This window comes from Bombus bifarius, unplaced genomic scaffold (genome assembly GCF_011952205.1).
Source record: "Bombus bifarius isolate JDL3187 unplaced genomic scaffold, Bbif_JDL3187 scf7180000008213, whole genome shotgun sequence".
Taxonomy (NCBI): Eukaryota; Metazoa; Arthropoda; class Insecta; order Hymenoptera; family Apidae; genus Bombus; species Bombus bifarius.
Window position 1 is genome coordinate 255,640 of NW_022884516.1, and position 27,292 is coordinate 282,931.

Sequence of the window (27,292 nt, forward strand, 5' to 3'; positions counted from 1 at the left end):
CAAACGGAACATGGTTATCCAGACGAGTCCCATTAAAATATCTTCTACACCACTTTCAACGACAAACCTTCCGATTGTTGTAATTTCTCGTTCTTGTTTTTTCTTTTTTCTTATTAGATATTAATTATAACGCAATCCGGTGTTATCAGATCGTTTATAAGTAGACGATGGAATACTTTCTCAAGCGTAAAGCGTCTCCCCGATACGTTATCGCTTGTCCTACCGTATACTTCCAAAAGGAAGGATTTTTCTGTGTAAGAAAAAGAAAAGAAAGAAAAAGAAAAAGAAAAAAAAGAAAAATACCGTCGCAAATATCATGTTGCCGCAATTCGAATCTAAAACTATATTATATATATTAATGAAATTTGTTTTTTTTTATTCGTTCGATTTACAATCGATTTAAAAAATTATTTGTCATTTAAGCGTGTCGCTTTCGTCTCGTTAATTCAAGAATAAGCGATTTCGTTCTTATCTACGAAATACGTTCGTTTTTCGATAACGATGCGGTTTGACGCGCTGTAAAGTATTTCGTTATTTAACTATCGAACGAGATAATTCCTTATTTCATTTTTTATTTAAATAAATCGCGTTAGAAATACAGACTTGCTCGCTTCGTACACACGTTAATCGCGTTGAATACACGGTAGAGTTTCTTATATACGCAACGAACTTTTCAAACGATTCGAAATTCCCCTCGATGAAAGAATCGTTACGTCGAGTTTATCGTTCACTTATCTTCGATATACACGTCTTATCCATTTATTCCAAAATTCGTCTTTCGAGAGAACAAGTCGTTTGCGCATTGGTAGAGCAACGTGAGTTCGCTAATGCCGTTACAGTGGTATTCGTAATATGAAAATTGTTTGCTGTACCAGCTTTCAGAGGTAAGTTAGCGCTTGCTTTTCGTTAAAAAGTATCGCCATAAGGTTTTCGCTGGTCGATCGTATAGAAATTTTGTAACGGTCAAGGGTCTCGGAGACGTAAAAACTGTTTTCTTCGTCGACGAAAATGGCGCTCGAAACGTAACAACCTGGCCGTGGTAGACGCGCGCCTTTTCAAGGACTTCAGCACCAAATACCACACTCGAATACCGTTTCACACACACGATATGTACGTATATTGCGAAACGCGTCGTTTCGACAACGGTTCGATCTACTCCGTCCGTGCCACTACTCGTTCGCATACTAAAACTTTGCGTCGAACAAAGGTTCGAATTCACCGTTGACGATACAGTTGCGTCGTTGCTTCTATATTTGTTTACATGTCGCTCGGTTCTGATTCAGGAACACAGCTACCTAAAGCCAAATACCCAAGTACTCGATGTGACAGTCGGCTCGAACCAATTTAAGGTATATCGTTTTAATTTCCACTCATTTAATGGATAAATGAAACGCATGGAACAGAAATTCAAATGTTAATCTATTTACACCGTTATTGACAACGTACTGCCCAACCACGATACCGATCGAGATATTTTGTTTCGATCGTTGATTCGAACGAGAATCATTCGACAGACGCGTAATATGGTTGCTATTGGTCCCGTCGTTTGTTCTTCGTCGATGGAAAAGAAAAGCAGGAAGAGAGAAAGTTGGCAAACTTGTAGAATCGTAACGGTTTGTAAAATCGAATCTCTAAGAAGAAACGATTCGAAGATGAGAATTAGCATGCGCAAACGTAAATGCGAAATCGTAACGAGCCGACTCGATGAACCGTGTGTGTGACTCGACTCTCGACCCTTTGTCTCCTCTGGCAATAAACGGCAAGATCGTTTGGAACTCGACCGAACTGGAAGAAAGCTGGAACCGCGTTTCGCTCTAGTCCGCTTCGATCGTATCGATGATCAGCAACTCGATTTCTATCGGTATCGTAATGAGCCAACGATAACCTAGGTCTCTCCAGAGGCAAGTGTATCTCCCACGTCGTTCTGATTAATTGCGTTGATTACGGAGGATAATTATTGAGCAGCGGAATGTTACGCGTGCTGTCGCGTGTGGATTAGTCACGATGCCTGATTCGCTTGTCACGTCGTCGTGTGCTTCCTACTCTCACCGATCGTTCGATCAACATTTTGACGGCCACGCTGAAATCACATGTTTCGCTCAGGAACGCCACACACTGTGTTTTAACACGGTGCACCGTTAGGCGTCACAGGAGAAACCGTGGCCGTAAAAGCGTTAAATCGGGCAAAATCGACGCGTATATTATTTTGGTCCGATCCTTTGCTCCTTCGTTCGTCTATTTGATTTCGATTGATTTATTCCTTTCTTTCTTATACGTTATTCGGATTATTATCGTAATTTTTCCTTTCCCATCCATCCCATTCGAAAAAGAAATTTGTTCGTTCGTTATTTTTATATTATTTTCCCATCATTATTGTCTTATATCGGTATTCGCAACTGTTATTTCCGTTTTATTTTAACAAGAAATTTATCTTACCATTGACTTTGTTTTATCGTTCCACGACTGACAGGAGACGGAGTAATACCTCGAACAAATTTCAATAAAATTTATCGAACAGACGACTCTGTTTCTCCGTTTTGTTCGACATTTTTTAAATAATTAACGACGACGATTAAACGATTAATGGATTTTCTAGATAATCTGTGAAACAATTTCAGTCTCGATTATCCGGGATTAGCGCATACAAGAGGACAAAATTCCATCGGAACAAGCATCGAAGCGGCGAATTTCTTTATCTCGATTTCACTGCCTTTGCTCGAAATAAGGTTAAAGTACGAAATCGTTTTCATTCGCACGACTGACAAACGGTCATGTGCTTATGGTTTATTGCGTTATCGGAAAGCGCGTGCGATAGATTTTACACAGACTTTGACAAAAATACTTTTTGCAATCGTAGAAAACGTACAATATCGTTGGAGAGATAAAATCCGGAATCAGATAGTCGGCTGCCGCGTATACATTACGATAAGAATTAAATTATTCGAATTTGTAATCGGATCATCTTGAAAAGTTGCGTGACTGTCTGCAAGTTTTTGTCTGTAATACGTACTAAAACCGTAATACGTACTACACGTGTATTCGAAGAGTTGTACAAATCTCGCTGGATGTACGTACTAGAACCACTATGTTCTTCGTAGCTTTTGTCTCTCTCTCTCGGTAAAAGCTCAGAGGCGTAGAAAATACGATTTTAAAGAATCCGCGTCAGGAATATCGTCTGCACAGGCGATCAGAAATATCGTCGACAACGTCAAGTATGTATCGTCAAGATGATGGTGTTTGAAGGAAATATAAACAAATAATTGCATCGTTCGATCGTATGGTATCGATTTCTGATTTTTAATCTGTTGATTTAATCGTTGCACGTTCTGTATGACGTTGGAAAAAAAAAGATGATTACAGCGAAGAAGACTCTTTTTGTAGCTCGTACACCGTTCAAAGTTATCCGTTGTTTATTAATTTTAGACCAAATATATGTACGTATAATCCTACTAGGAATGTAATCTACATAAAAAATCGTAAACCTTCCTTCGAGCGATTCGTCGATCGTATGAAAATGAGCGTTACGATATCCTCTCCGTATGTTTTCCCTGTCCTTGGTTTCTCTTATCTTTCACCGCATCTCTTATCCCTATCACGCAATGAACCATTTTGGATATGTTCGGCGATCGAGTTGCTCGCGTCTTCTTCTCTTATTAAATCACCGTATAAACAGCGTGGTTTCGTACGTACGTACGTACATATGTATACTTACATCGGTTGAAAATAAACGATTATCTATCAGAGTATGTAATCGGTAATGTATTTTCTCTTATCTTCCTTTGGAATTCCTATCAACTATAGAACACGTTACGATATAACGAATTCCATAGTCTTTAAGTTTTAGCCCAAAGTGTATCGATCCTCTCCCTCTCCCTTTCCTCATTCCGTTTCCTCTCTTTTAACCGTTCTCTTAATCGAAAAGTGCCAAGAGGAAGCGATCGTTCGTTCCATGCGCGCTATTTTTTTTGTTCGTAAGTTTCAGTCTCAAAAACCGAATACCACTCGAAACAGTGTGGAAACAGTCTCGAAATGGATCGATCCGATCTTCGACTTGGATTTGTTCGTTCGTTCGGCAGCGAGCAGCACCGAGGAATTGGAACGATCGTACGATGCGCCGATCGGTGAGTGGTTCATAAACGTTAATTCGGTTGTTTCGAATAACGCAAATCGGAAGTACGGAGGCGTCGCGTGTTTGGCCGTGGTTGATCATCTTGCTAAACGCGCCCGTTACGCCAGTGCGATCCTAACGCGACTAAAGCGGCTATCGTTGCCTAAATTCCGTGTCTAATTGCCGGAAGGTCGCTAGCAAGTGGCACCTAGTCGACAGATCAGGCCGTAGACCAGGCACAAAAAATGGAAGCGTCGAAAACGACGATGTTCGTGTTGGCAAACGGTCACGACCGATCCAATCCGGTGACGCGATTCATCTTCCCGCCGAACTGGAACGCGATGCGTGTTCACGGCTCGATCGCGCACGATATTACGGTCAGCGTTGAAAATTAATTACTCGTCTTTTGCGCTTGCTGCGTATCTATCGTACAACGAGTCACGAAAGTATTCGCGAACGCTCGCGATTAAAACTTGGCGTTCGTTACCAAAGTTTAATTTTCCCGCGCACAGCACCGCATTTAGGTCCTTTACTTTTTCTATTTTCTTTCGTTTCTTTTTCTTCCTTGATTCTAACGACGTTTCTAACGTCGCATCGACTTCCGAGTCACTGTTATATATGTAACACGATATACGTCTCTTATCCGATGGTAATCACGTTACGCACAGAATCGTCTTGATACGGAAGGTTCAAGTATGACGTATACCAACTTCTGCACGATAGGATCACGTCGATCGAACAAAGAGTCGAGATTCGGAGCAGTAAATGTACCTACTTACTTGGCGTAGTGGATTAGAGGCGTGAAGAGCGTTCTAAAACAGTGGTTCTCAAACTTTTTTCGGTCACAGCGGACTTTAGAATATGTAGAGCGTAAAATTTACAACAACAGATACAACTGTTGAAAGCAACTAGTTTTATCGCGGGGCGTGATCTTTGGGAATCGCTGGTTTAGAGTATTTACGATTACGTGATCGAAGGATGCAATACGATTCGGGATTTCACGGATTAACGATCACGAGCTTTATTGCTTCGTTAAATCCAAGCTATCATAGCGGAACAATTTTTCGATGACTACGTTAAATTGGCTGGTTCCATTTTTCTTTTGATCCTATAGTTAGCGATATCGACGTTACAGCGGAATAAAATGAGCGAAATGCGGCTCAGACGGTGTAGGAGCTCGTTATAATATGCGTTTCGTCGTTGTCACGTTAGGCAGCGGGTACATATGTCTTTTACGCTGTTAAATAGGTAGGCAGCTGCTATAACTATAGATATGCGGCGAAATAAACTTCTTAAATATTTGCAAGTGGCAGAATCGTTGTATCGTCCGAAATATCGTTTCTCTTTCATTCGTTCTTTTTTCAACTTTATCACTCTGTTCGATTCGCACGAATTTTATTCGTATAACTGACGAAATAACCGTTGACGAAAAGACCGAACCAACGATTTCATCGAGTCGAATGAAATATTTTGCGTCATAAATCAACCGCTATAATAATATAATATAAATAAATGTACAAATTATCTACAATTTACAAACTAAATATACAAACTATCGCTGGAACGATAAAATTAATAGTAACGCGTAATATGTAATTAATTCTTTGTTTTCGAGGAATTTCTAATTTCAAAGCGTCGATTTCGTTCGTTCGGTAAATTCTATACAGATAGAAATTAATACAGCGTTCGTAGCACTACGTATAACGGAGAATTACGATCATGCTCGTATTGCTTTTGTTTGAAAACTTACTGCATCGAACACTGGATATGGATCGATATAAAAACGCGATAAGTTGAATCATATGACCGCAATAATCATTTCTTTATCGGCTCGAAAAGTTCCTCCGGAGGTACGTCTTACTACGATTGAAATCTCAATTACACGTTTTTCATCGAATCGATAGCCGTCAATGTGCAAACATAGTGAAGTGCCATCGATATTGGGGAATTTAACAAATCTATGACTCTGTAGAAAGTGTTTTCGAAAAAAAATTTGATATATTCGTAGATTACTAACAACAGTAGCGAAAGCTTAAGAGACACTCGTACGACTGCTCGTCGTTTTTCTTTCGTTTTTCCACGACGGTGTAAAAGAGATCCGAGCGATACCTATACATCTTGATCTTTCTTCGCGCATCGAACCAAGTTTCGTCGATTTTTCCTTTTTCGTATCGTTTGTTATTCTCAAAATGAGAGACGCTTCTGCGCTTCTATAGCAACATCGATAGATCCTTAAAAAATACTAAAGATGTTTTCTATAACCGGTTCGAGAACCGGAACGACAATTTTTCCAATTTCCCCGAAACTATGCTTTCTCATTTTTCCACTCCTTTCTACGATCCATATTCCCCGACCGAGACAAACGCATCCCACTTTCAAACGCGTATTTCTCCATCGCTGTCGGATGGAACGAACGTATTTCATCGGGCAACGAGTGCACGCGTCGCGAATCGTCGTTCTCCTAATCATGATTTCGCATACCCGCGCGACTGCAGCTCGCGGAAGTCTCGAATTTTCATTCTTCATTAGCCACGAACACATGCGATCGCTGACGCGTATCATCCGCCGATCGAATATTTTACATGCATCCTGACGACGTGGATATTCACAGAAGGCAAGTCGAATTTTCTGCACGAGGTTAAGCAGCGATTTTTAATTAACCAACGACTACTTGGCATACGTGTAATTGGACGATAATTGGGAATACTACACAGCGTAGAGGAGGTGATTTTTTCGCGCGGTTAAGACGGTCTGCTTCTTCGTTTGCAACATTTTTACGAGTTATTATATACTCGAGAAAGCTATCAGTCGTGTATGTACACGTACGAAACACGTACTTTATTCTACGCTATCTACGATATAGTTTTTTTTTTTTTTTACAAGGAATCGCTTTCTACCTGTCAGCGCGATGCTTTCCCATTTTCGGCTTTACCATGTACAGTTGAGAAGTTCATCTTAGAATGGATTATAAATTTACTCGCTGACTCGAGTATTTTTCCCCCTTTACGGCGATGCATACATTCGCGAATTTACGTCACTATACTTTTTTGCACGATGTTTGAACGAAAGGAAAATAAAGAATTGGGATGTTCCGTGATGAGATTGTGCGAGAAAATATTTTTTATTTTACGTTACAAAGTCAAAGTGACAAAAACAACGCTGGATTCCGTTTCACGAGTATTGATATCGTTGCTGATAAGTTTCAATAGCAAAGTAATCCGTCGCACTATGCTCGAAGAGAGAATTCTTCGTACTCGTTGAAAAATCCTATTCTCAAGTTGCGTCACTTTCGAGACAAGAACGTTTGGGAAAAACGAAACCGCAGGCAGAAAGTTTATAATATTTTAAATCCGTAATTTCGAGAGCGGATCGTCCCTAAGGTGGCAATAGTTTCCATATAATTCGCTGCATCGTTACAAATTGCTCTACGAAAGACAACGACATACGTAAATTCTACCGGTGTCTAACTTTCACCGAGGGAGAACTTTCGTCAAGTGGTATTGCTGCTTTCGTCGACTCGAGATGTCGTCTGGAAGCACTCGGATGTAGAGCGTGGGTGCTGTCTGGACAGAGTCCGTTCGATCCACGAACTTGTCAATTGTGGCGACGGTCCTAAAGAATTAGGCTTCCTGACAGGCCGTCCGTCGTCTTTCGCGTTCGAGCTTCGGCTCGCGAGCAAGCGAATTTTCGTCCTTCGTCGGGCATTCCACAGTCACGACGCCGATAGCCGACGCGGTGCCGCGACGCGACCGTAGCAGTCACGCGAGAATCGCTCGTCGTTCGTCGTACACACGGCCGAACGGCCGAACGGCCGAACGGATGAACGGATGAACGTGGACGGAAGATGAGACGAGGGTAGGAGAGAGAAAGAGAGGGACGAGGTCGAAGATGGCATTGGAATTGCAAATATCCCTCTCCCACGTTTCTCTCATCTCTGTGATCTATCTTTCTGCTGCTCGTCCGGTCGCTCGGACCGACCCTTCAACGCACATGCGACTCGTATCGCGAATGATCGCGGTCGGAACAATTACCGATACGAGTCGACGAAGTTATACGATGTTGCTTGCGTCGATCGATCGTAATATCCGATGACTTAATCTTGAAAACGAAGCCTCGGATGAAAAAATCCTATTCTACGTTTCCTTCCTTCCTACGTTTTCCCGAATAATCGCCTCGTTCTATCTGCTTCTATCTGTTATTCGTTCGGACCTTGTATGTAGTTTCCAACACGCGCTACAAAACGGTTTATAAGCAACATTTCTTTTTATTCGATCGTTCTCGATGGTACTTTAATCGCGTGTACGATGATTATCCGTTCTTATCCTAAGGAAAATGCGTGAAAATCTCCTTTAAATTATACCTTTAGCGGATTATCCATCTCTCTTGTGCCCGTCTCTAGCAGAATCACGAAAGTCGTCAGCAAGAATCGAACGCAGATGCAAATGGAAACAACTCGGTATCGTTTGACGTGAATTATCGACATTTCCGAATTTCTTCGCAGGAAGCATGCTTAGTTTAGTTTGACAAACGCGATCAAATGTTGGGAAACTTTGACTTCGAAACTACGAAACTCTCGTAATACTTTTAGGTGAAACGTATCTGTCTTGCCAGTACTATGCGAACACGTGAATTTATTTTTCAAAATATTCTTCCGGAATTTCAAATAGCTTCGAACACGGAAAGAAAATGTTCATGTTTGCGAAATAGTCGTGAAAAGTCTAATGCTCTGATTAAAAACCGAAGAAAACGGAACGATTTTTACTTTTGAGAATACTTTTAAAGCGAAAGGTTGCATAGAGGGTTGCGAGTGTGACGCGTAGCAACGAATATTGCTTGGCACGTGAGAGACGTCCCACTCTAAATAGAACGAAGCTCGTAGATCGAATCTTATTTCGTTACTGTAAACTTTGTCGATGCCTGCTTGATCCTCGTCGCCACACAGATGGCTCTATATTTCGAGCTAGCACCGTTATATCGTAAATTTTTGCACAATGCAGTACACGTTTCTTACAGTTTAAGTATCGACCTTTTCCTCGAGCATTTATAAACTCTTAGCGTCTACGGACGAGACTTACGGTTTTTCTCTTAACGCTCGTTGTAAACGTACTGCTTCCCGTGGAGAAGAAGCCTTCTTCTTGTCACTCATACTCGTAACGAGACGAACCGCGTGAGAAAGATTCGGAAGGTATGCGTGCATTTGTATCCTTACAACTGTCATATAGAATATAACAGTATCTGGACCTATTTTATTATTCTTTTCTTATCCGCTTTACTTATCCACTGTAGTGTATTTACACTAACTATGTCTTTTCCAGCGTAGAATCCTGCATCCGTCCAATTTATTCGTAAAACAAAGAATGCTCTTAATAATGGTATTATTAACAATGGTAAAATTTAATCTTCCAACGTTCGCGAACTACGATCTTCAACTTGAATTCTACGAAATCAAACAGACGCGAGTTACAGCGCGATCTAAGGAAATGGAAGAGGGGAGATTTTGCGCGATAAGCGCCAGACAATGCGATTAGGTACGAAATACTGTACAATTATTGCTTTTATAACAGGTTCGGCAACAGAGTTGGAATAGTGACGACTATACTGCCGAGGTCGGTAACTTCGTTAAGAGGTGAGCACCTCGACATCGTAGTTGTTGCTAACAAGTTTTAACACCGAGCAACTCATCTGTGAGATTGAAATTGCAGCGAGACTGTAGCCGAGGGAGAGAGAGCTGGTCAATCGAAGACTTTTTCCAACTTCGACTAACTGGCTCTCGTTCGCTCTTCCATAATAATCGATATTCCGACGAGACTAGAGGGCTATTAAAAAAAATGTCCGAATTAAATACTCTTCGGTACGAATGTATAGAATAGTATGTACGTGTGTGTTTTTATTTTTTATGCTAACGGAGAAGAAAATTAAGACACACAAGTATCTCGATGCTTAATCGTCCACGTGCCTTTTAACGTTCCGTCAAATCTTTCGGCAATCTAGATTTTTGTACATTTTCTAACAAATTTTATCAACGTTATGTCGTATCTCGTCGTGTTTCTGTAGAAATGAAAACGATCGAAACTGCTAAAATTTCATCTGCTGCCGCTATTTTTACTTTCCGTCGTACAAGTACTTCCGAAATTGGACAGCAACGCCCTTTACACCGTGCGAATGTTCGCGTTATTCGACGAACACCAACGCGCAAACAAAAATTTAAACACGTAACAGCCTTAGCACGCTGTTTATTCGAATACCGAACAATGTGCTAAAACTTGTTCCGATAGTGTTAATTAGAGATTATCGCGATCTTTCAAACATGCGTTTCGCGAGAAACGGATACTGCATATCTAGGCGAAACGCAGAGGACGCCTAGTATCGAATGGAAGGAAAATGTGCGAGTAAGGCGACGAGAGCGAAGGTGGTCGGCGCAGAGTGCAGTTGCGGTTGGTTCGCCTGGAATTAGCCTAAAAGCCCGGGGCAACGGGCACGCGATAACACCGGTGGAGCGCAGCTCGGCCTCGTATATCACCGAGAGATGAAGGGCTGGCCGGACAGCGACGGAAAGTATAGCGGTTTCGGCGACGACCTTCGCGGATAGCTCGTGTGTGCAGCTGCCGCGCACCACGATCATTCGGTCTGTTCGCAAGACGGACAACCGAGAAATATTAGGGATGTCGGTCGAACACTCGCCTGCGTACCCGTCCCGTCTCTTTTTATGCTACGGCTACGATCCGGTAAAGGGTCGTACGGCGAGAACGAGCAACCCGAGTTGCCAGCGAAATCACTCTCGTAGATTTCGATGGATTTAGAGTGGAAATGTGTGTATCGATAACGATATACGATTCTCTTTTTCAGGAAATGCCCATGAATTACGAGGCTCGATCATCGTCGTTAGGAATACGTAGATAATCGAATTAAGAAACTTCGATTCGATTCGATAAAAAGTTTAATGTTTTCGAATCGGAACGAGTGGAATTGTTCTCAGGTTTCCTTATAGCCATCGAGTCCGGTAGTATATTCGATACGGTACTGTATCCGACCGAAAGATATAACCACCAATAGCGTAAATAAATAAAAGTTCGAAAACTACCGCAGTTTGATATTTCTCTTCGAGAGAGCGGTCGAGTGGCGACACACGATCACCTACCTCCTTTCAGACGTTGCACTAGTAGAACACGTACGCCATCAAAATAATTTTACCCTGAATTTCAAGATGCAGGTGAATTAGGCGCTTTCATAAACACAGGTTTACACAGACCTTGGTCGATTCAGAGACGCAGAGTCACGCTGTAGCGGTGACGGTGGTTCGAGACAAATCATTCTCGAACAGCCAATAAATTAGAACGAAATAAAAACGATCGAAGTCCGAGAGATAACCGACGAGACGCTTTGGTACGTGATAAATTAAAGTCGCATTATCGTTGTAACGTTACAACATCGTTTTCACAAAAACCCTAAGCGGATATGAAATTATGAAAGTTACGAACCGTGAACTTTTATACAAACTTGGCGTAACGACCATGACGCTTTTATCTACGTCGTAACTTAAATAAATCGTTGCTTTAAACAAGAGACAAGAAATTCATACAATGATTTACATATCGTACAGTGAAATATAGGAACAATTCAGAGTCTCATTCGCACATAGGTAGGTAGGCTCTAAGTATTTATTTTTAAATTACTTGTTCAGACGTGTGCAGAAAAAGAAGAAATCTTCATGCAAGATTCATCGTGGACACAGGCAACCGTTTCATGGTCGTTTGCCAGAATTTAAGAGATAGAAGGTTCGACACAGCCGACCGTGTTAATTAAGTTTTCCTTCAAAATTTTATATTTCTTTTCGACCAACCTCTCAGGGAGCGCGCTGCACGCCCAAGTTGAAACGTATTTGCTATTTCCACGATTCGTCCGGTGCCTCGGGTTAGTAAGTTTCCAAAGAATACAGTCGATATTATTTTATGTAATCCGTTAGCCACTGGCGTTGATTAATTTCTCGATATTCGTTCGGCCGCTGATTCGAAACGTCGTAGTTTCGTAAGTTCGTGCTAAACCAGGGTGGCTGTTGGATATTTCACTGTTGCAGCTGTTGCGCTGTGTAATTATTCGGCAGATAGGAGAATCGGTAAAAGAGAAAGTACAGTAAGACAGATCGTGGAAAACGGAGCTGGAATTTCTCCTCCGTTTCGTTGCAGGCCGGAGAGGAACATTTGCAATTAGTAAAGTTTGAAATAATTGTCCGGAGAGAAAGCGGTATTTTGTTGCGAGAAAAAGAAAGAATTTTCTTTCTTTCGTTTCTTATTTCTTCGCGTTGAGAATAAAACAATTATAATATGTTACTTACGGCAGATAATTTTGTTTTTTCATTTGTCGATGAAAAATGGCTCGGCTTTGTCTTTTTGTTCAAGCGTACGTAATTCTCTTGCTTTTTTCTTCGAACAGTTTAACGACCATCGGACTCGAAAATATTCAATTTACCGCGGCTTATCAATAAAATGATATTACTTATAAAATGATATTTCTTACGATTTCGAATAAGTTGCAGAATCGTTGATTCCGACTTCTTCGTGCTTCTTCTGCTGGCAAATGTACGCTCTTTGCAATTGGACCAAACCCAATTCGCGATACACGATCAAAATCATGTATTGTTAATTAAAGCGGACAATCGCTTTTTATATCGATAAAAATTACAAAACATCTTTGATCGTTGGGGTAATCTTCGTCACTTTTAAACACGTTGTAGACTAAATGTACATACGTTTTCCGATCAAGTGTGAAATGAAACGCGTAACACGGCTGTAAACGAAACGCAGACGACTCCGCTATTGGGTGCATAACTTTAAACGCTTTTATCTCGAAAAGTAGTTTTCGCGCGTTAACCTCTTCTTACCATGGCGCGTCATACATGTGATTTCTAAGTGCGTTTTAGACGTTTCGACTTTAGAAGTTTGAGAAGAAAAACGTTACCGCGACTCAAATGCCAAGCATATGCGCATATCGCTTCTCGTAGGCAAGCGTCATAGTGATTTACGCTAGCCAATCGTTTAACGCGTATACAACTTTAGGGTATCTTTACTCGGTAAGTAAAGTGAAGAATTGGGATATTAAAAATTTTTGTTGTCACGGGTTCAGCCCTTTCATCCGTTCAAATTTCTATAAACGCACGAACGAATGAAAAATGAAAATCGGCAGAATACGCCGAAAGAGGAAAAGAAGAAGGAAGAAGACAGAGAGGAAAGAACAGAAAGGCCAATGCAACGTATTATCCCGTTAATCGACTGTCCGTGGTTCTCGTGACGAGCCGAGCGATTTAACGAGCCACGTCGTTATACACATGGCGGAGCCGCGCACGCGTTCCACCGATAATCATGCCCGGGAATTATTCCTTCTCTCGCGATCGTTCTGTCGCGGACTTCCGCTAACGTCTACTACCAATTATTATTAGTACTCATTATCGCGACCACGAAAATTTTCCCGACAAGAATTATTTTTTACTCGGTCGGATCCGCGCACACGGCCGGCCACACGATTTTTTTTCTTCCTTCCCTCGCCTTTAATAACCTATATTTTTTCCAGCGATAATGCGACGGAAAAATATGCTTGCAATTTATTTGTTGAAGCACGAGCGCCAAGTGGCGGGCAAATATAAGGGTACGAGGAAAAATGGACAAAGAAGACGAAGGGGAAGGAGGAGAGGGATAAGGATGGAATAAAGTATACGAGGAAATATTACGTACTTCAGAAATTCATTCGTAATTATATACACGCGAGAAATGTATAATTACCATGTACGTGATAAACGGCGTGAAAAGATGTTTGAAACAGAGCTACTCGAAACTTGGAGATTTATCGGTAATCGTTGCGTTGATCAGGCCATTTCTGCAGGCAGAAACGAGACTACGGGAACAATGAATATTTTCTGAACTAATGATTTACGAATAACGATCGAAATAGGAGAAATCAACGCTATTAACGCATACTGAAATTAACGCATAAAGCCATAAGGTGAAAACGCTGTTCGCAACAACGTAATAGAAATAGCGACGTTGCGTTATAGGAAAAACTTGCGAACAAATAGAATTATCGGTGGACCGAAGAATCCTGCGTTAAAAAAGCTATCCAAGGATGATATATCGTAGGAGCAACTAATTCCCTGAACATGTCGCGAAATCGTTTGGATCGTTAGAAAGACGATCGGAGCTTCAAATTTTGAATAAGATCACGTTTCCTTGTCACGAATGATCGCACGTGGCTATTCGCGCATCGGTTATTATCGGAATTATTATTTGAATACCGGAAAGAAGTGGTTGTCGAGTGGCGTGTGTGTGATGTTTTAAATCGAATTAGAAAACATCGCAGTTTGAGTTGTTAGTTAGGAACGTTTCCGATTATGCTAACCAGCTGGCGTTGGTCACGTGGAACGATGATATTGTTTTGAAGAAGATCGTAATGTCATTTGCACGTCAGATTTCGAGAGGAAGAAAAGCGTTTTAGGTACTGGAAAAAACTAGTTTCACGAAGGCCTTGTCACGAGACTACTTAGATCGCGTTAGAAACCCGCATAGTTTGATCTTCTAATTTCGAACGTGTACACTGGTGACACAGGTGGCAACGTGAATCAGAAAGGAACATTTTTAAATAATTAGTAAGAATGTTCGGGAATGGAGTTGTAGCTGGAATATAGAATTGTACGAATGCTGGAAAAAAAAAAAAAAAAACGAAAAAGTACGGTGTCTATCGAAGATATTTATTGCTCCAGTTTACAGATATACGACGTAAACAGACGATTACTCGTCGATAACGTCATATAGAAATAAGGATAACATCGTTTAATCGCTGTTTCGATGAAAATTTCATATACTCGATATTATTAATGTATTCGTTTCATCGTCGTATTCGTTCGAACACATCTTCGTGAACAATGTAAGATAAAAGCATTATATTTTTCTTACATAGTACCTGTTACAAAATAATCAAGTACAATAATGGAGATAATCTCTGTAGCGTTAGACAAAATTGTGTCTACGTAATAAACATTATAGTACATTTACAGCACATTCTTTTAATATTGGCATAATATTTTTAATATTTAATTATTTAATTTAATAATTTTTTAATTTGAACGTAATAGCTACAAAGTTTAATGCTACTTTTTCGGAACGTCGTTAGCACGGTTTGGTCAGAGACATTGGATGTACACGTTGATCGAAACAGCGAAAAGTAATTTTAAGTCAATATCGCGAGCCACCGATTAGATACGTGACAATAACTTCGATTAACGCGGTAAATTCAATCACCGAACCAATTCGGGCAGTCCCCGTCCAAATACGGGCTCGCTTTATGGACGTATATCTTTTTTCTAACCTATCGACGCGTATGCCGGACGCGGGGTCGAGGTTTTTTAACGAGAGTTTTGCGGGAAATTCTGCTGCGCGTTCGAATTTCTTTGCGGCGCTTTCTTCGTAAACGTTACACGTAACCTGCGGTGGAGATTGTTTCCCCTACGAGCCAGGAGATTAAACCCGCTTGATAAAAAAATGACAAAAACGTTCGTCCTTTGGAAGGAAGGTTGCGAGAACGTTGAAGTTTACCGTATTACCGTTTACCGAAAAAAGTTAGAAAAGATTAGAGAAGATTAGAGAAAAAGCAACATGGGTAACTTTCGTTTCAATTTTCCGATTAGGAAGTAACGACTGTGAAAAATATGGTAATTATCTGGAAAAGATATTTACGAAATATATCAGAGAATATAATGGAGAGTATCCGATGAAGCGGCGAAGCGGTCGGTATATCGCGATATTTCATATATCAAAACACTGTCGCATCGAAGCGTCTACTCTGACATTCTAGGCGTATACGTAGGTGTACGTATACCGTATACACGCGTATTAACGAAGCACTGATATAGTTACATTGTTTATTGCAATAGGAATGGCGTATTGTACGATTAATCTATACGTACATATATAGTAATAAGAATTTACGCTTTCCAGTATCCGAAGGATTTTCCAAGGATGCTTGTATTATTTAACTCGAACAACGATATAACGAGTCAGCTTTAATCGTCCTCTCCTTCTCTTTCCTTCTCTTTCCTTCTCTTTCTTTCTCCTTTCCGGAATAGAAATAAATAAGAGTATTCGCTAGTACAAATTTTGCCCAAATACGTCTTCGCTGCAAGACACGCATAAAAGCGTAAAGCGTAAAAGTGAGCGGAGCAATTAATGAATTCTTCGTTAAACGGGCAACGCGTTTAACCTCTTAAACGAGAAATTATGCGAAGCGAGAGGTACGCGCATAGCCGACCTATGCACCCGTTTCATTTTTTTCTTCTTTCGTATTTTGCTCGCGAAACAGTCACCTTGAATGCTCTAAGAACGAAGGAGCGTGCTTGGCAGTTGTACGTACTACTTACTCGTAATGCCGCTCTATTTTATAGGACCCCGACTTTCTTGTCATTTTTCTGTGACGAGAAAAGAAACAGAGAATAGATACGGAATCTTGGCGTTAAATTAAAAAATGCAAATGATTTTTTTATTCTTCCGATTGCCTCTAAAACCCAAATGGAAAGTTAAACTGTGTGCAGGTATGATATTTCTTTGTTCGCATCTAACGTTACACAGCGTGTCTATAAATTTCTGCCATTCGAAATAGCTGTCAGGCGATAAATGATACTAGAAATGTTTATTGTTTTTTATGTAGATGGCGACGATGCAAGCAAAAATATTCAAGCTTACTTGGAGATCGTTGCGTTGTTTAAGTAGGGTCGTCATATTTTTGTTGATGTGTAAATTACACGATGAAAGAGCAACAAAATACGAATTGAAAATGCTACTTTTCAGTGACATTGAATCGATACAAGGTTGCGATAAAGAAGAGAGGATGAAACTGGACGAAATTGATGGAAATGACGTGTACCCTGTTGCTACATACACTTGGCTAGAAAATCAAAGGATGAGAAAATTTTCGTCAAAAATTGTTAATTTTTGAGCTGTTATAGCTTGGTACGGAAAAATCACACGACGATTAATTAATTATTAGTTAATTAAAAATCAAAAACTCTGGTCCGTGATAATTCTTTAAGGCTTGTTTCGAACGCAGAGATGCACGCAACCTAAAGTACACCACCAGTTGGACAACGAGAAGTTGCACGGTTAGACTTGCCTTTCCTATGGATACGTTCAGCATGTATAATTAATGTATGTACCTAACGCGAGCGCGCAAAACATACGCTTCTGGTTCTGTAAAATTTTGGACAAAGAAACTCGTCTTTATCTCGCTGGATACAAATTATGCACCACGCTTCTAAAAAACATGCTCGAAGAAAGTCAATTCAGCGAGGCGAAATTCCGTGTTTCTCTAACTTTGCTATTTAATACATGTGCTTCGATTTTTGCTTAACGAATTAAATTCCGTTTGTCGTTATAACGCAGAAATACGCGCAACGGACGATATTTTCTTGGAACTATACTTATCGGCGAAAGTTTATAACGTAGGTTGTACGTAATGAGATGCGGCTGCATCTGGAAAATTTTCCATCGAATATTCGATAATGTATACCAGTCGGAGTCTGGTAGAATTCGCACCATACCCATCGTAGAAGCACAAGTGTCATACGGATAATTTCTCGTATAACTTGAAACAACGCATTATCATCGCGTGTATCGTACAGTGTGAAATATCTAGCGTGTGATTCCGATCGATTGCAATTTTTTCACAATTTCTTTTACGCCTTATCCGACAAACCTTGGAAAAGAAATAAAGCGAAATTTATATTTGAGGCTACACGTATTATTTAACGATTTATTTTACAAATTTGTATTCCGCAAATTATTTCCCTAAATAATTATTTATTCCGTAATAAAGCTTTCGATGACGGTAGGTATAGTTTTGTTACATTCTTGACCAAATGGTCATCACTCTTTCACCGATAAGTTAAGCTTAAGTTGGTCTATATAAAAATATCTCCTACCGTAGACCGATTAGCGTGATCTTAACCTAAATTTCATTGAATTTTTTTGCCAATATCTTGGAAATTAAGACGCGGTACGTATGAGAACAAGTTTTTCGGAACATCGAACTTGACAACGTATTTCAGGATCGTCGAAATCGACGAGATCGTTCCTATTCCGAATAACTTGATCGGTTTAACGAATTCTTAACAGCGTAAAAAAATTACACGGTAAGAGCTATACCAGGAATTTTTCGCAGCTCTCGGACCTTTCAAAATGTTTCGTTAAAACGGTTTCGGTAAAACTTGTCACTGGTGCTAAATACACGTAAAACATATAAGAAAGAAATTAACGTTACGCGAGAAAATTGTTAATTGCAATTTTTACGCGAATATCGATACGTATTTTAAACGTTGAACGAAACGAACGACCATTGCCGTATACGATATACGTTCGTCCGATTGGCAAAACATAGAACATAGAAAAATAGAACATTTACCGGACGAATTTCATTGTTAGGTATAGTTAGATATAGTATTATATTAGACCTAAGACTCGACAGACCATCCAAAATACGTATAAATCCATCATACGAGTATAATTCCATATTATTTCATCATTTTTCTATGTACGTCAACAACGAGAGCATTTAGAAAAAGCATACGATGACGTTTTGCGTTAGCAAGTTCGAAGGACAATTATCGTTCGCTGATTCGCAACGTCGATTTCACACGACGCTGTGCTTGTAATACCGAATAAAGAAGAGATTCGTGACGGAGAGAATCTCGGTTACATTTGTCACAAATGTTATCCCTCCCTTCTTCCGTCAGTGCGTCTCGAGTTCTCTTCTTCCTGTGAGTTACGTCGAAACCGCGATAATGACGACTAATTGACACTGACGAAGGCTATTCGCGGACCAAGTCGAGAATCGTACAAAATCTCTGTGACGCGTTCGTTCGAAGCATTCTTTAACGCATTTGTTCTGTTGAAAAAATGACTTTCGATGAATTTTATCAAGAGTATGCGAAAGATATGAATTATATTCGCATATAATGTATCCAATCATACAGGCGCGTTATACCGTGGACAGGGTGGAAAAAAGTAACTGCAAAAACCATCGCAACGTGATTCTATCTGCACGTTTTCGGATCCGCGAAGATTTGTAAAAACAGTAGCTTGAAATTCATGGTCGAATCTTTCTTCGTTCCATCGTATTCTACTTGTCGCGAGGATAAAAAGTCCGAAAGGAGACGCGAAACTCGACCGTTCTCTCGAAAAAGAACTTTTATATATTTTATATATCAACTGCTAGATTATCTCATTTCCCTTGCTACTGCGTACAATACAGTGGTTTTGCGTTGTGTGTGCCGTTGAACGTCGTAGCAAAAAAAAAAAAAAAAAAAAAATAAAGAAAAACGCTATAAATTATGCAAGTCTGGAAGGTAAAAGATTGATAAATCTACGAAAACTCTTTCTTCGCGTCCGTTTCGGTTTTATTAGGCATCCGTTCGTTAAACTTCGCCGTTGCGATGAAAATGCAAATACAGACCATTAATTTTAATTTTCGGATAATCTTCTACGCACTTTCATTGAGATTTACTCTGCAACGGAGGCGAGGCTGCAACGAATAATCATCTCGCGAAATGCACCGCTGATGCTTCTGAATTTCGATCGACGAAATTCCTGGAAAAATTCATCGTTTTACGCCACACTTACCATTCGTACGTAAGCGAATATTAATAGATTGTTACATAATTTACGGAATTCTACGACAAATTTGATCGAATAACGAATAAAAGATACAAATAACATCGATGAAATCAAAAACACTTACTTCGATAGAATTCAGAGCTACGGTGTATATGTTTACCTACGACCCTTAACGATCATCAAAAATTACTTTTTAGAAGTACCGTAAACTCCGTATCTCGGAAATTCTAACGTAACGATACAAAAAGTTGGCGGCGAATTGCAGCGATGCAACATAGGGAAAGATCGTGCAACTGCGTTAAAAAAGCCTACCGTTATATTTCTTGCTATCCGTGTTCCTAGGCTACGTTCGTACGCAGTTCCAATATTACGAGATGAAGTGCAGATACCGTCGAAAAACATCCGATTCGTACGAGATCGTTCGCGTCGCTGACGTTGCAGCCGATAACGCGTTTCGAATTAAAGCGCAACACCCATCGTTTGCAAATCGGTTGGCACGATTATAAACTTCAAATAGATCAGAGATAAATGATCGATTTGGTTGGCATGCACAGATATAGGTGCATATACGTATTGACGCCTTGTACACGCACATGTATTTAAGAACGATAATGGCTGGACGCGTTATTTCGTTTATCCTTCGTATTTATTCGCCGTATATTTTCGTTTACGCGACCATTACACGACGTACTAACGGTGATTTCTCGTGCTTTCGTTAAGAAGATTATGCTAAGAATTAGCCGATTTTTTATCTCGAGTTCATCCTTCGAAAAATAAAGAGGATGGCGAATAGGAAAATCATGCGGAAATACGGAGAAAGTCCCTATCGAACAAATTCACTTCGCGCACAATTTATGGAAACTAGACGTTGACTACGAACTCCACGTTCTCGCGTAGTTCGCTTTCATCAAAACTAATTATTAAAATCGAAGCTCGATAACTGAAGTCGATGATCGTCGATTGAAACCGAAAGACCACTAATTGCTGGTCGAAGCTCTGTACCACTTCCCCAAAGTTCACTCGAACTTCGTTTAATTTGTAATCAATCGATAAACTAATTGTAAGATCGCGAACTATTTGAATGTAATTTTAATTCTATCTCGGTCTCGTACAAATTTTCAGTTAATTAAAAAGCATAACGATTAGCACAAGTATTTTAACGAGCCTGTCGCCAATATCAATGGATAAAATTAAGAAAGGTGATAAAAATTAAAAAAGCATTTAAGACTTAGTGATTACTTATTAGAAGAGGCTGACTCCTATTACGATCGACCAAAATTAATTATTCTTTCGCTAATTACAGAAGTTTCGTCTTCCTCTGCGATTACAAGCATACCGCGACAATTAAACGAACAATTAAAACCAGCCATCGATCTATTTTAATTGAAAAATATCTAATAAAATACATTGCTATCGCCAAATTAAATGTATGCGTGTGCGTGTTTACATATTTTTAAAAATAGCCTTCAGTTATTCGAGCTAGGTCCAAGCTGGATGTTTCACAACGGTAAGACCGATCTCGTTTTCTTATATGCGGACGCAACTGAATCCGCACCTGTAATAGGTGATACAAGTAGAAACACGTTATACGTAAAATTTACGCTATAACAGTGTAGACGCAGCTTTAGGCTGTGCGCGCACCAACGAGAAAAGTGTCGCTTTGACGTTTATATATGACGTTAGTAGAAAAAGAAGAAGAAATTGAACTTTCGATCGATGAGAGGGAGAGGCAGAGGGAGGGAGGGAGAGAGAGAAAGAGCAAAAAATAAAGTCATCCTGCAGTCGCGTCGTCAAATGCGCGCACGTCCATATAAACGAATGGCCTTTCTGTAAGCGACAAATTGTCGCTGGTGCACGGAGAAGCTTGCTATCATTAACGCTTAAATTAAACGCTTAATCCGAATGTCGAAATATCTTATACCAGCAAGCTGTTATTTATCCAGCTCTGTATCTATCGCTAGAGCCATAATGTACACGTTCTTTTCGTCGTACGTCGAAGGACGATCATTTTACTATCAAAAGTAGAAAAGTTAGTCTCTATCTGTCGTTATTCGATTTCCATTTTATTTTCCATATACGCGTCCCGTTGATCGTCGCCCGAAAGCTGATCGTCGGGCAGCGATCAATCACGCGGAATCGCGATTTTTTCAGTTCGTGCGAATTATTGATAGCGTATGCGAATGGTACAGCTGCGGCTTCGGAAACATTTTATCAAGCGTCAGAAAAAAGCCAATACCACGATCGTGGATTAAAACTTGCCGACCAGCTCGCTCTATTTGATTCGGATGCGAATTTTTACTTACAGAAATGATTGCGTTTTAAAACTGATAACCACACTTTTTTTCATTCCCTCCCCAATCAGCGGTCGACGAATTTTATATTACCAATTCTTTAATCTCCGATCTTTTAAACAATTTCTTAATTTCTACTTAGATAAACTCGCAGAGAAGCTACCGGTTATCCGATTTCGACGAGTTTGAAATGTATCGCGGACAGTTTTTAGTCAGCTTAGTTCTTGGCTTAGTTTTTAGCTTAGCTGTTTAGGATTTAAGCTCGCCCAACCCTCGTTTATACATATATGTGTAGAGGATACGCGCTATAAACGTAAGATAAGGTGGCGGCATACACCGCCTACGGAGACGCAACTATACGCAGAATACGTATCTCGGAAGCCAAGGCCGACCGCTGGTTACATGTACAGGGAAAACATGTTAAAGATGGTAAATTTCATAACATATTTCAAAACCACCGAAATCAGAGAGGAGGTAGCTTCTCTGTGCAGTTTCACGAAAATAAGTGTCGATAAATCTTCATTGTTTCCCGACTTGTATATATATAACGTTAGCAGCAATATCGCGTAATTCTGAGATACGTGTTTCTTTCGCTTCTAGCCCATTTGCCAACAATTTCGTAGTTTTTCTAATTGAAATTTTATATAAAAAAAGGTATTAATTTTTTCCTTATTTTTCTTCCTTATTTTACTTTCTTCTTCCCTATCTCTCGTTTCGTTTCTGTTTTCGACACGAAGCAAATGGGAAACACAAAATATTAGATAGAATTGGATGTTTTTTGGATCGATCGTTAGCACATGGACGAGAATCGCTACCAAAGTGACATTTTTTCCGATTACTTTACATTTTATTAGAATGCATTCTGGCTATAATTGCGTCGGTATTGGTAGCCGGCCGCCTCACGGTGGCCGAATAAAGTAACATTTAGCCCAAATCTAATTCTTATCTTTTGTTTATAGTTGAGGTAAGTTTGCAGTTAGCTTTCGTTTTGTCTGGTTGCCGTGAGACTATCGGAAACCAATACTGACCCATACGCTGCCATAAACGCGCGATTATAGGCACGATTTACTGTAACGGTATCGATAGACTTTTCGTTCGAGTATCTTGGAACTATGGACGTCCGCGCGGTCACTATACGTATAGGAAAAGCTGTTTTTGTTCGAAACGTTGAACTTTACGACATATTCAAAAATCATGGAAATCAAAGGGGACGCGTGGCGTTGTTACAGTTTCACCAAAGTGTTCGCTATTGGAAAAGTTTAAGACAAGATACTTTCTTTTAATTCTCTGCAGACGAGTACCGTGATATCAGAGTAATAGCACTTTTTTGATCTTAGTTTCCATGCTCTTTGCGAACAAAGATAATTCCCTGATCCTCGTTATTATCGGTACAAGATATTACGCGTAATAACACGTAGTTCTTAGCAATTTCTCATTCGATTCTGACTCAAAGAATTTTTAATCGATCTGGTTTATGCGTTATACGCGATATTGCTCGGAACTGCGTATATACAAAATTAACAGTGGATCAAGAAAAAGACTCGTTCTATAAATATTACTTGGTGCAGATTTTTATTCGTCTCGTATTTTCTGCACGTTACAAGCACCTAAATGCTCTGAATAACCTATTATCCCTATAATTGATCTTGACGATCCCTTGCAGAGTAATCAAGCCCAGTGTCTACCGCCGCTGTACAATGTACCGACCTATTTATCCCGAAACAAACTTAATTGATAATTTCTATATAATTTTCATGACAAGGCCTAAATATCTCTATTCGCGGATAACATATTTTTCTCTTCGTCGTAGAAGAATAGAAGACGTCTCATCGTCTTTTTCAATTATCTATGTATTTTTTTCTTTATATATGTATAATTCGTCGTTAATTCCATAACTATTCCATACGATACATGTACTTGTAATAAATCATTTAAAAAACGGGAACGATATTTTATCAACTTTCTTTGCTTCGAACAACTCGACGAACGAGTGGAATTTACATTTTCAAAATGGACTAGAAAATAGATCGATTTGGAAAAGAGAAAGGGGAAAGGGAGCGCGAAAGCAAGATTTGTCTCAAGAATCAGAATTCTCGTTTAAATATTTTTCGCGATTCTTTTCAGGATATAGAACGCATATTCTCAAATACATAGTTGAGAGTCTTTTCGAGTTTATTCAACCAGATAGCAATTTTTCGTTTTACCGTTACACGAGTGTGCACCACCCTTCCCTTTCGCCCCTGTCACGAGCAAAATGCGGTTATAGCAAAAATACAAGCTATTGCGTGAAATAACATTTCAGTCATCCGTGCTAGGTGAAATACTTCTGCTCGAGACGCAGATATCGCGAATTTGAACGAGATCAAAATCGAAATATTTCGCATCGCTGACTCCGTGTCGTGCAGATGTAGATTTTGGAATTTTTAAATTCTCATTGTCATGTCTCATTCTCAGTGTTATTGTCATTACGTGTACATGTTATTAACCGCACCGTGAGGATTAATCGTGTGATTTGATTTTGTGATTTGAAAACGGCGACAAAACACACCGTTCTCGTTGTGGGAATAATTCATGTAGCAAGTCTAATAATCCCACGACTACATATTTGATTTCTATGAAGGTTCTACGTGACATAGGATTTAATACGCAAATTTCGAACTTCTCAGCTGCGAATTAATTTTTTTGACCGACTTCTCCTCAAAAATTAATTTTTTGGAAACTAAGTTTTCTCTCGAAAATAACATTGTTGTGCACGCTTTGAACGAACGAATGGTTAGACGAATAACGCGAAACATTATTAAGAAAGATACTTAATTTGAAAATACATCTTGTATTTTCGGACAACTTTCTTCAACGTATAAATACTCGGTAGTAACTGCCGGTGCACGACGTAATATTGATTTTACGATAGTCTAGGTCTGAGAGTAATTTATTTACAGAATTCTATCAGCTTTCAACTAGTTCGTCTTATCAAGGGAGCATTGCACGAAGTTAAGGAGGCAATTGTTTGAAAGCTGTCGTCTCAACTTTGGCATTTGACACTGTATTAAAAGTTTGTTCCGAAAAATGGCACCAGATGTAACTTTGCGATATCTATCGCGTTCTTTTCTCTGCGATAATAATAATAACACGCAATGCAAGGAAAGAAAGTCTCTTAGAAAGTTTATTATTAATAAAACTAAAACGATAACGACGAAAACGCTAACGCGAGTTTGTCATTTCTCCGATTCAGCATCTTTTAGAACTTTAGTTTTACGCAGTTGTTCAAATCATACATCCTATTTTATCCTGGCCTATACTCTGTGCTGATTGTTATAACCTATACATATTATATACCTTATTTCGTTGTTATTTCAATGCTTTGGTATCAAATACTATCGTGATAAATAGTCTTTAGCAAACGAAGATTATTATTTGTGTGTTCCTTCGTGTATACACACCGTTATAGGACAATCCTAGCCATCGATTTCAGCTGTTCATTTTTCCGAATGTTCATCTATGCGGTTACGAACAAAACCGCGCGCAATTCCCGCAACCCCAAATCCTCTCTCCCTGTATGCGCGGTAAATGTCGCTTAATATTCGATTCGATACGGATGGCGATTATCGGTATCGGACCAGATATATCTGCAGCGCGTTTAACGAGCCATTCACGGCTACGCAGAGCCGTTCCGCGAGCTTACTACTCTTAGGATCTACGTTTCACCTTAAACATTAGAATCGTTAAAAATATGATTTATATATGATCACCTATCTTTATATGTATAATCATAGAATTAACTCTCTCTCCCTTATTTCTTTGATCGATGTTGACAAGCGTAGCAATCGGCATAGGTACACGTGTAAGTTGACGACGTACACGCCCGACGTAAAACCACAGAATGTATTAAATATTGGCAACTTCTGTCCGAAGCGATTCACTTGGCCTTTTATCGGAAAGAACAATTAAAGATTCAGCGACGATCGATAACCAAGTTAACGTTAACAGTTTCAATGCCACGAATGCAACTTAACTTGAAATTCACTACGCTCGACGAAGGACATGCGATAAACGTTCTGTTTCCTTACGATCTACTCTATCTTTCTATACATATAATCGCCTTTCGGCTTTAATTTTCAAGATATAGAGCAATTTATGTTTAATATATCGTACACGGCGTCTGCGAATTTTTGCCCTTTTAGATAACTGAAAGGCAAACGATCGATGATAAGAATATCTTTTATATTAATATCAACGATCTAAATAAGAAATTTTCGAGGTTATTCGAAAGTTGTATATTTAGCATTTTTTAACATGTTTCAACATGTTTAGGATACCGTATGTTTCTTCCCACACGATGAAAGGGCAAAGGAATACGAGTTCGAAACGCTACTCGAATCAGAAACACCGCAATAGAGAAGATATTGTTGGAACAATAGACAATGGACAAGTCTTACTTACTTACTTTTACTTTGTTTATAAACCACATATGTATGTATATACAAAATTACCACTTTTGCTTACTAAATGCTGTTGTATTCTGTTTAGGAACGACCGATTCACCGCAAAGGCCGTTTTACCTCTTAATAATGCTTTTTATATATGCGCACAAAAAATTATCCAAAGGTGTCAAGTTCTCGTAAGTTCTCGATGTAATCTGGCAGACAAATTTACAGCTCCGCCGTCATTAATAATACGATGTTATCGCAACTGATTGTCGACTGTTGCGACAGACTATTACAGAATATTACCAGATACATGTTCTTGTAATATCGCAATAATGTAAAAAATATTCAGGGTGGTTGTTATAATTTTTAATAAGTAAAACTTCTATTTAGGTTTTATCCTAATTTTGTTTTGTTCATAAAAATGTAAATTCACGCAGATACTCGCAATCTAGTAATAGTAGCAAAGAAACGAAATAACGATGGCAACGCTAGTGCCCAGACGCTTATCAGTCACTTATTATATTTATATATTATATTTGCTGCATCAAATTTAATAAAGATAAAATTCGTTACAAGTAAATAACACCTAGTACTCACTGTTCCGCCGTCCAAACGAAGACCATAACCTCCCTTCTGTTTGACTCTCGGAGACGCGTACAATGGATCCAAGGTTACCGCAATTTCCGACGAATTCACCGAGAGGTACAGATAAAAATGAGAGCCAAGAAACGTAACGCATTATTTCGATCTCGTGCGAATCGGTAAACCGGCTTTCAAAGCAGAGAATGACGGTACGCGTCCGTCATACCAGCTCGATTT

The 27,292-nt window shown here is 39.5% G+C and overlaps 1 protein-coding gene across 1 annotated transcript in view; it reads right to left on the bottom strand.

The window, feature by feature from the left end:
* Positions 1–27,292, bottom strand: part of LOC117210980 (sodium/hydrogen exchanger 9B2) — a 93,654-nt gene extending 66,362 nt beyond the window's left edge. The window contains exon 1 of the mRNA XM_033454484.1: positions 27,071–27,292. Within this exon, the coding sequence (XP_033310375.1) occupies positions 27,071–27,096 (26 nt within the window). The 5' untranslated portion in view covers positions 27,097–27,292. The remainder of the gene's footprint in view (positions 1–27,070) is intronic.